This window comes from Gallus gallus, chromosome 14 (assembly GCF_016699485.2).
Source record: "Gallus gallus isolate bGalGal1 chromosome 14, bGalGal1.mat.broiler.GRCg7b, whole genome shotgun sequence".
NCBI classification, from domain to species: domain Eukaryota; kingdom Metazoa; phylum Chordata; class Aves; order Galliformes; family Phasianidae; genus Gallus; species Gallus gallus.
In genome coordinates this window covers 749411-760480 of record NC_052545.1, presented here as the reverse complement: position 1 = coordinate 760480, position 11070 = coordinate 749411, and the positions used below count along the sequence as shown (strand labels likewise).

At 37.4% G+C, this 11070-nt stretch overlaps 1 protein-coding gene across 12 annotated transcripts in view; it reads right to left on the bottom strand.

The window, feature by feature from the left end:
* Positions 1-11070, bottom strand: part of MKL2 (MKL1/myocardin like 2) — a 64091-nt gene that overhangs the window by 5879 nt on the left and 47142 nt on the right. For 8 of the 12 annotated variants that reach the window (XM_046900901.1, XM_015294270.4, XM_004945069.5 and 5 more), the window contains 7 exons: positions 10549-10796; positions 8747-8900; positions 6823-7848; positions 5238-5393; positions 2437-2595; positions 2027-2164; positions 204-264 (listed from right to left, as the gene is read on the bottom strand). In XM_046900901.1, coding sequence (XP_046756857.1) covers positions 204-264; positions 2027-2164; positions 2437-2595; positions 5238-5393; positions 6823-7848; positions 8747-8900; positions 10549-10796 — 1942 coding nt within the window. Of the gene's footprint in view, positions 1-203; positions 265-2026; positions 2165-2436; positions 2596-5237; positions 5394-6822; positions 7849-8746; positions 8901-9103; positions 9525-10548; positions 10797-11070 lie in introns of those variants that run through there. The other 4 variants (XM_040647644.2, XM_040647645.2, XM_040647646.2 and 1 more) reach the window with 4 other exon arrangements.

Below are 11070 nucleotides of genomic sequence, written 5' to 3'. Positions count from 1 at the left end.
TTTATAACTGATTCTAAAATTTAAAATTACTCTTCTGTCAAAAGGACCATGCAAATTAGTGACAGTAACAGTAAAAGGAAATACAGCTTCATGCAGATTAGATATATTCTGTCCTTGGAAGAATTCTTTCAATTCTTTGATTATAATATTGTTTTTATTACCAGCTTTAATTCTCTACATCACATAAACTTTTCTTGGCTTACCTCCACTCTTGATGAGAATATCAAAAAGATCATCCATCTGCTGACTGTGTGTGCTGGAAATCTGTAATATGTGAGAAAAGCGTTATTCTTTTTCATGTAGTATTACGTTACTAAGCTGAGATCCTTGCTTCTCTGAACAGTACCAAGGTACTAACCTATGATCAGGACTAAAATTCTTCAAATGAAATTGTCTATCTAGAAAATTGGGTTTGGAGAGACATCTATAATCTATCCCATTGGTTTGAGTCCAAAGGATTGGGAAAAAGCATATGAAAAGAAAGACAGATTTCATGGAGGCTACCTAGAAGAGATGCAGAAAAGTGGGGATAAGGAGAATAGCTATACCTCTGCAGCAGGAAAATACTTGGAAGAGCAGCTGGACTAAGAGGCTGTACCCCCTGCTTTCTTTCAGAAAGAACTTGTGAATAGTCGCCACACAAGATGTATATATATATATATATATATATATGTATTTACTAGTTGTAGATTCATGGTTTTTTTTTTAAGAGTGGAGAGAAAGTGTTAATTAACTCTACGTTTACCTGTTTTAAACACTCATCTCCTGAATGTCTGAACCTTAAGCAGAAGATAAACAAAGCCCCACAGACACTCTCAAGCTTAGGCAAAGTAGAGACTTGTTTGAAGGTCTCAGAACTAAAGCTATGTTTTAAAACACTGGTTATACTCTGGAGAGTGAAAGCAGTTTGTCTTCAAGAAATGTGGGATGTGAAAAAGGGCCAGTGAGGAGATGCTCTACTAGCTGGTCGTGATGTGGTCGCTTATCAAGCTTATTTCAATTACCACGTTAATGTTATGGAACTTGAGAAGGCCCAAACAATTTAGAGCTTTGGCTCTCTTTAACAATTACTGAAGGAAAAAAGCAACAAGTAAATCCTATATACAGAATGCCTGATATGTTCAACATATCTTCATTGTTTTTTACCATTAGTTGCACATTAATGATACATTTTAACCAGTGAGATGAGGGAAACTCATGGAGAAGTCAGAGGAAGATGTGGGGAGGTTATTTTACAACAAAGTTTCTATGTTTACACAAAAAGAGTGTTTTCGAGAGTGAGGGTGGGATTTAACTGCCTGAAGGCAAGCATCAAAGTGCTATTTAAGATTACCACACCTGCTTTTCCAGGGGGCATGGCATTCTAGTATGTCTGATGTCGCCTGTGCCTTCATTGTGAGGATGTCTTAGACATGCCAAGCACGTAAGAAATGCAGTTAGATACCCGCGCTTCTGAGTGCTTGCCACCACAAACACAGCAGTCAGTGCTAAGTCAGAGTTGTCTCTTCTGGGATTGTTCTAATACACATGAAGTTAGAAGTGCTCATTAGATATGTTTACAGTTTCCTTTCAGTATGAAGGATATGCGATAAATCAACAATACAGTCTGCTGGATTATTCACCAAGCTCACCAAGCAGAGCCTCCTTTCAAGGAAAATGTGTGCTCAAGTATATGTATGTTTGCCTATATGCATATAAATGCTTGCAGACATTTTCCTCAAATTTCCTCACTTTGGAAAGCATCAACATGCTTTCTTTCAGTCTGAAACAATAACGGTTACTGTTAAGCAGTAACAGCAGCGTTATCCCAACGGTATGTTTCACCAGCTGGTGAATCTAAAGCTTAGTTACATGTCTGTTAATTTTATCAAAAGGAAGAAGAGGAGTCCTGCAGTTAGGAAATATTAATGGAGTACATTAGAAAATCTTAACAAAGAAAAAACTACACTAAGCAATGACTTTTATAAGTCATTATTCTAAAAAATGAAGAATGTTTTTCAAGGACTACACAAGTAAAAATAACTACCTCACGGTGAGACGTCTGAATATTGCGGGTCTGTTTTATGGCCTCTTCGTAACGGGGGGGGTCTTTTGTCTTGGATACTGTGTTGTTGAAGAGGGACTGCTGAACAATATAAGACTGGCCTTGAGATGGGGAGCCAGGCTGTGTGAAATAACAAAATAATGACTAAACAATACATTTTAATGAAATTGAAATGTATCAAGGTCCACAGATCATCCTGTTCTGTCATACCAACCTACATTTACAGTATAATCAGAGGAATAAAATCAAGCTTTTCTCACACAAATATACACGTATGCACTATTAAAATCTACAAAACATTCTTCCTTGAGTGAACTGCAATATAGCCACCTGTTATTTAAGAACAATAAAATAAAACAGAACTTTATGGAGTACTGTTGGGCTACTCTTACCTTATTAGGAGGAGCAGGTCCATTCTGCACAGACGGAGTCTGATTATTACCACTATGAATGTTAGAGTTTGATGTTTTATTAATAAAAGATTGTGAAGGTGTTGTAACTGGCGCAGTCTGATATGAAAACACTGTAGTTGATGTGGTAGGTGGAAAAACCTGTAAAGGTTTAAGATATCAGTCTTAATATTTCAGTTTTTAAGTTACTCCAACTGGGTAAATGATATTAAAAAAAGTTTAAAACTTTTTTTTTTAAAGTACTTGCTTAAATTTCCTGTTAAGGGAATGTTACTTGTACCTGTTTGTCACTCCAGTGGATTAATTTGTAAAGCCAGAGCTAATACACTTGGAAAGAAACTCTGTGTGGGAACATGCTTTCATTCACTCCAGATAAATAAAACATTTCCTTGCAACTCTCCAAGAAGCATGATACTGTATAATTTATTTTTTCTGAGATACATTCAGGAGTATAGAACAATTTAATACAGTACGTGTAATTTCCCTACCAAGTGGGCAGCCAATGAAATGAGCTAATTTCTGGCATTACCCAAAAGCCTCTAGAACACTGACAGGATGGGGCATCAACCACCTCTCTCTCTAGGAAACCTGTCTCAGTGTATGACAACACTCACGGCCTGGACATTTTTCCTTATGTCCAGTCTGAACCTTCCCAGGTGCTGCTCTGTGCTGTTCCCTCATGTTCTATCACTGGTTCACAGGGAGAGGAGAGCAGTGCTTCTCTCCATGCTTCCCTTCCTCAGGAAGTTGCGGAGACCAATGAGGTTCACCTCTCAGCCTCCTCTACTCCAAACTGGACAACCTCAGCCTTCCTCACAGCCCTTTTGCATGAGGCAGTCTGAGTGCACAAGGCTGCTCTTTTTAATTCAGTATCACACAGATACCTTAATGACAAAAGTGAGAGAAAATCTTAGGTAAGAGATGGAGATAAAGCTAGGATAAGCTTTGTGGAGTAGAGTTTTAACACCAAAAGACATCTGCTGTGAGAGGGATTAAAACTGTTTGTTAGCTATATGGATCATCTGTGTGAAAACTGCTGTATTTTTCAGCTGTCTACAGCTAAGCTGAACAGCTGTGGAGATATTTCCTTGTTAATGAGTGAATTGAAGAACAAGGACCACTTGGGAGCTGGTATGCAAAGAGACACCTCAAGTGTGTAGCAGAAAGCAGATGCAATCATCAGCTAGTTTGCATATAAAATCTGAGCTCCCTGAGAAAGGCTGGAAGGATTTGAGAGAAACTAGTTCTGGAAAACAACTATTAGTGGAGATGATCATTATTAGGAAGGCTAACTTCACTAAAGAGCGTTAAATTAATTATCAGCATTACTGACAGTTCACTAGCTGTAATGGCTCAATATGCCTGCTGAGATATCTAAGGCTCATGAATGAAACAGAAGACAGGTAGAACTAATGCTGAATGCATGAAGGCTGTTCTTATCTATTGTACTGCATTAGTGTTTTACATTTTGATGTTAAAAAAAAGAAATGTAATTGCACTGGCAGTTTTCTTATGTAAAAGATGGCAATAGATGTGCGAGAAAACCAGCTGGGATAAGAGCAGGCTGCTCAACTCCAGGGCAGCCACATGTAGAGTGAAGATTATCTCCTGCCATTGTTTCTGGGAAGTCCTTGGCAAATAAGGAAGCAAACTGCAAACTTCTGGCATGAGTACATGCCTAAGGATGACTAGAAAATTTCTGTATGGGAGCTATCCAATTAACAAGATAAGATTAGACCCGTAGCAAATCCCAACAGTTTTGGCTTCAGTAGGATAACCTTAATGCCCATGAAGTTAAACAGCTTGAACAGGAAGTTTGGAGAGTGATGATGCTCATTTAGTCGTGTTCCCCTTTACTCTAGTGAGCAGTCTAGAGATAGATTGGCAATTACCTAACTTATCAAAATTATCCTCTCATTTTGAAATGTTAATTGTTTCTAGATTATCCTTTCCGTGGGGCAAACTGGAAAACCTTGTTTTCCTAAGTGACTGGAACCTTAGAGAACACAGCACTGGTAAAGAAGCAAAACTAATCTCTTAGTTTCTGGATAAGGCTCAAAGGAGGAGAAAGCCATTTCTTATGAGTGGTTAGTGCTGTTATCAGTCACCAAGTGAACATGACTGGGTTGTGCATCCAGTGCTGATGCACATCTGTTTTGGAATGAGAAATTTCAGAACTGACAGTTTTGCATACAGAGAAAGAGAAGGATCTCTCTGCACCATTCCTTGCATTCCTCAGTAAGAGAATTATCCGAGGTGTGGTGTGGTTTTGAATCTTTGCAACTGCTGTCCCTAGTATCTTGAGTCTGTAGCTTTCTTCATCAGTAAGGATGAATCAAGGACAGTGGGAGCACTGAAAGGAACTCCCAGAAATGCATGAATATCTGCAGTCATAGGTAAAAGCTTTCTCTGAAGAAATGCCTACAAGAATCTTCCATTTTGAGACGGTGGCAAACAGGAGAAATTGATTGGAATAGCTGCTATGCCACTTGTGCGAGGCATGAGAAAGAATGGAGTGTGTTATAAGAGTACCATTAAGACAAAAAAAAAAAAAAAAAAGTATTTAGCCTTCCGTATTTATTTGCAGCTGAGTAAGTAGCCCTGCATGGACTAAAATGTTGGAATGAGAATGAGTTACTAGCCCATGTTATCCCATACAAAGATGTACGGAGATGTTAAGAACTTGTATGTGACACATATGACACACAAAAGTTTGTAAAAGTGCTGCCTAGAATTAGAATACATGATAGTGCATCTATTAATGCTTACTGCTATCCACAAACCTTTCTGATTTGTTGGGTCTGACCAAGTGCATGCTGCGTGATGGTGTTTTGTTTTGATTGTGGAGTATGCGTCTTAGGTGCTGTCTGGACCAGGCCAGAGGAAAGAATAGGAGCAGGTATTTGTGATGGGGTCTGTATTCCAGCTTGTGATTGACCCTAAAGGATGAAGATAAAATATTTACATTATTTGTATCTCACAGTAAATTACATTATGTAAAAATCTGTTGCATAGGTTACACAGAAAAGCTATAGCATGTATTCCAAGAGGTATCAATGTGAGCCGTGAACAGGGAAGAATAATTTTATTCTCTCTGGTACTGGTAGGCTCTAGCTGTACAGTGCTGTTTATTTTGGCACCTCAGTTTAAGAACAATGAACACAAACTGGAGAGGGCCCAGTTAAGAGTAATGAAAATACCAGGAGATAAAGAGAGCATGACCAATAAGAGCTGAAAAAAAATGGATTTTAGTAACCCTGAAGACAAAACTGATGAAGCAACATGACAAGATTTCTAGCATGTAAAAAAAGCTGTTTTAAGAATATTACTGTAGTTTTTAAAGGCAAGTTGCATCTAACCCCAGGTTAGATAGTTTGAGGTGGAAGTTAAGAAAACTTCCTGCAGTATCAATGAAGTGAAATACCAGAAAAAGCTGCTTAATGTTTTTACAGAATTCTATCAGGATTCCAGAACAATTCAGACAAAGATCTGTGTGGGTGGGTAGCCACCACTGCAGATGGTAGGCTTCAACCCCATCACAACTTCGTAGTCCTCATAAGGGCTACTAAGTGTGACTGCACACACACTAGCAACAAAGCCCAAACCCATAATACGCCATAACATCAAGCACAGACTGGAACTGAAACAGTGCTTTGCTGGCTTTGTATCCATGAGAGTGGTAGGTGATTTCATGCAGCTAGCAAGCAATAGCAGTGCCCTGGGAAATCTACGTTTAATTCTATCACAGATCAAGACTATATTCAACCTCATCAGATTTCTCTTGTAGCTCTACATTTATATCCTATTGTACTTTATTCTGCATTTATTCACAGTGCTATGACTTTATAATCAGTCTGGAAATATTATTTGTGTAAACATGGTTTCTTTTTATAACTCCCCCTGAGCTCTGCAACCCAGTGTTCATATTTTTAAATGTAATAAGCCACCAGAACACAATGACGTTTGAATATGTATTTTTAAAGCAGGTATACCTTGAAGTAAAATGCTGGGTTTTAAGCTGAGATTTTTTTTTTGTTTGTTTGTTTGTTTGTTTTAGCTACAGAGGTGGAATTTGTTATTTGGTACTATATATCTAAAACAACTGTGCACAGAGGGAATACATGGTAAAACAATTACTGCTCAGAAGAAAGAGTCCAGGAAGTCAAAACTGTTTCCAAGATCACAAAGAAAACAATTCCTAAAAGTTATAAACAGGTTGGCTCTTAAAGAGTTTCTCATCTTTCCTGTAAAGCAAAAACAAGCCTGATTTTTACCAGTTAATCTTATAAGCAATATATTTATCAATCTATATTAAGTTAAGCAAATATTGACATGTGTTTTTATGGTGAAAAATGAAAACATCCATACCTGTAGCTTTATATTTCCAACTGGTAGCTGCACTGAAGTGGTAGAATTCGGTCCCTGGATAGATAGTGGAAGGAGCAGCTGTGCAGTTCCTTGGGTAGTCAGTAAAGCTTGAGGTGGGGCAACAACCGCAGTTTGTGGTTGCCTCTGTGGATTAACATAAAATTGAGAAATCGCATTCTGAGGGTCAGCTTTGGCCACAGGTATCTCCTGCTTGATGATAACTGCCTTTTTGGCAACTGGATTCTGTCCACTGGTGTACACTGATTGTCCTAAAGGATGACTATCTACAGATACAGATTGACTTGTGCTTGAGCAATCAGTAAGAACATTTTCATCTTTGACAGCAGCACTGAATTGCTTCTGTTCCAAAGCAGCTGAGTTACCAGAAGTCTGAGACTGTTGCTGTTGTACCCTTTTTTCAACCTCAAGTTGCATTTTCAGTACTTCCACAAGTTTCTGCTCTTGTTCCAGTTTCCTTTTGAGCTCTTCAATCTGTTTTTCTTTTTCTTGAAGCTTGCGGTCCTTTTCTGCTACATCAAACTCCATGCTTGAGATGTTTCCACTGCTACAATTCTGATTATCATCACTTGTATTTGTTCTTAGTGGCGAAGTACTTAAGAACTGGGATGGTGACACCATGGTCATCATTTCTGTGAAAGTATCTGCCATACCAGTATCATCTGTGCTTAGATTAGATTGTTCTGAAGGGGAGGGAGATATAGGCAAAGGAGAGCTAACGTTCTCAGTATTTACTGCTTTGCAGCCAGGTCCAGTAGTTGTTTTTTCTGGAGGAAAGCTGGATATTGTATTAGCCACAGTTTTATTTAGTGTTGTAACAGGAAATGCCACAGCCATTTCCCCTGTGTTACCTGTGGCTCCAGTAGAAGTAGTGATTGTAACAGAGCTGCAAGTAGTGACTCCATTATTATTAAGATCTTGGTAGGGTTTCAGACGCTCAATAAGATCAGTTTTTGTGCCAGACACTGGTAATCCCCTCAACTTCAACTCCATTTTAAGCTCTGCTACCTGTGATAAAGTAAAGTATGATAGTAAACAACAACAAAAAAAACCTCTTACCTAAAAATAAATATACACTTTTTCCTCTTTCAAGTTCAAAAAACACTCACCTATCAAAAACCTAACACCTCGGTAGAGAGAAACATATCAAATGCCCACTAGATGTCCCCACTCTTGTGCTTGAGTCTAGTTCCTCTGTGTCACTGCTACTGAAAAATATCTTAAGCTAAACCCCCACAAGCCTCTTCAGATTCATTTTCATTATGTCCTTGATAATATTAATTCCTGTTAATGTTCTTCTGAAGGAAGAATCACATGACATACATTCACATCAGAATTTAAAAAGAGTCTACAGTTTGTAGCTTTTATGAAATTTAGTGTTTGTTTTCAGATGATGTGCTGAACTCTGATGACAAAATCTTCTTAGCAGTGTTATGTCTGTGCAGACTTCAGAGCACTGACCTCTCTGAATGTGTAATTATTAGGGCATGTTTTAATTTTTATTCCCTAACTAAACCTCTTCAATTAAATACTAAAATTATTGTGAAGAAATTGCTGTTCCAGTGTTAAAATCTGTCAGGGTGGAGATTTCACATGAAGTTCACCTTACAGTTTATAAAAGGTATCAAACTGTGTACTTGTACAATGGCTGAAATTCTTTGTCCTCTTCTAATACCTTGGGAAATAAATGTCACTGTTATAACACACGCTTATGAGGACAAAACAAATATTTTAAGTCCAGAAGAGCTGTGTATTAAATCCTCACTACTCTATACTAAACAGTTAAAAGAAAAAGAAAAAGATGCTTATCATTGGTAAATAATATTTAGACTTATTCTTGATAGTAATTGTTTGCATTTTATGACCTCTCCTGATATTTAGGAATGGAAAAATCTCTCTTTGTTACCTTCAAGTCATCCAAGCTTGAAGGCAGAGGTCCTGGTTTCCGGCTAGGAACACTACTGTTCTGTCTCGTTGAGTTTGCAGCTGATGTTGGTGTGTTGTTGTTCAAAGCATTTAGTGGCGTGTTCCCATTGTTATTCTGTTTGTCACTCAGTGGCCTTCAAAAAATGAGAAAAATTAGGACAATAATGTGAGTGCTAAATATACAATCCATGTAATATACAATACATATGTTTTACATTCTTTTCAGTCAAGAAGCTGTGATTCTGTAAACTTAATGAAGAGTGATTTTTAAAAAGTATATGTGTAATGTGACATTAAAATAAAATATTTTTAATAAAACACCACAGAGAAGAAAACATACAGAGAATACTATATTGATATTTTATGTGTCGTTAAGCTTACATATTTATGCTTCACATTTTTTATTATTGTCATATTATCCTGTAAGGGTATTGCAGAGTGCAGAAATAGTTTATACTAACTCATCATTAACTAGAGCAGTCAGTTACTTTCCTGTTTGATGTCAGAAAAAAGCCCCATAATGGTAAAATCTGTGTATCAACTCTACATGCAAGTCCAATGTCCACATCCAGTAAGGAACAAAGCGAAGGCAGTTTACTCTGAAGATGACGTGCTTTGAGTCAGTGGCACTCCCATAAAGAAGAATCTCACTTCAGGATCTCAAAATAATTGTTAAAAATTTTTAAAATGCCACCATTTACACTAGGTACCATAAATTAGCTCTCTATTTCGTTCAAGTGGTTTAGGAAGAAACATTTCTGAAATGTCAGAAAACAGAACATAAGAAGCGTGGGTAAGCAGGCAGAAACATCTCTAGTCTAAATGTTAGGATACATGGTAATTATAAATATAACCACAGATGGTATTCTTTTACTTTTCTAGCCTCATTTGCAGAGGAAAGAAAACTTGGAGAAAGCTCATTAAAAAAAAAAAAAAAAAAAATCCCACCCCCAAAACAAAACTAAACAAAACAACCAAAAAAAAAAAAAAAAAAAAAAAACAACCAAAAAAACCCACAACAGGTGAAAGCCACTTGAATTTAGGGTTGTGTGACTGTGGCACATTACAATGTAAGCACTTCTAGGAAAAGAATGATGGTCTTAGATGGTGAGAATGAAACTGCAGCCAGCCAGCTCCTCTTTCTGCTAAAGGCTGCTGGCAACTCTCTTTAAGACTTATTTTTCTGACTGCTTCTATCTATAAAACAAAGTACACTTCTCATTGTTAAAAGTGCTGAAGAGTTCACATAAGCGCTAGAGATGAGGCTATAAACATACACATTTTACATAATTAAAAAGACTCTTTTACTTGAAAATGGCAGGAGTTGAACTGATGTAAGAGGACAACAAAAACAGCAGAACAGCACACATCTTTGTAAAAGCTGCTGTCTGTGAGTTTCTCTTCTGTGCTGCCTACCGCAATCATATTTGAGTGCAAATGGTGACAGAACTTTCTTGCTTTCACATACACGTTTTGAGTTTCATTTATGTCTCTGGGTGGAAAAAATGTAACTGACAGGTAGAAGATTCTACTTCCATGTCAAACTAAAATAAATAGGACTTGTTATAAGCTTTTCAGACTTCAGAAGTATTTTGAGAACTATCTCATCACTTTGTTGAGGTTAAATAATACCCACTAATGCATGTTGCCATTTAAGTTTTCTCAGTTTCCATCTGTCTCTAACATTTGAAAGACGCGTTTACTTCTAAGGCACGAAGCCTACAACTGATGCTTATATGCCTCTAAAAGACACTTAGAAAACACAAAGAAAGCTTCACATACTTCAGTGGTGCAGGCAGAATTGTCTGGTAGTTGTAGTGTTGTTGCTGTTGGCTCAGGATCTGCAGCTGCAAAAACAGTTGCTGCTGCTGTAGCAAACGAGCATAGTTTGAGTCCATCTGTGGCTCGTTCTTCTCTCCTTTCTGATCAGGTGGAATATACTGATGATACTTCAATTTTTTCACCCTTGGTTTAGGTTCCTTACATTTCTTACTCCGATGCTTATCATTTGGGTTCTTTGGGTGGCTTTGCTAATTATGCATGGAAAATATTGAAACAACTATAAGAGACATTGTATTTATGAGTAGCTATGCAAGATACAAAGATAAAGTACACAGCAATGTATTTACTGCAAAGAGAGCTGCTGAATACAATTGTCCCTGCAATCCCACTCAAAATGACTGGTCATCATCCTTGAAAAGATAACATATGATAGCTATTTGATACTTGTGCATGAGAAGGGGCCATCAGAAATTATAGTTTGTGAATATTTTCTTAGTACATGGCATAAATGAAGTTAAAGGA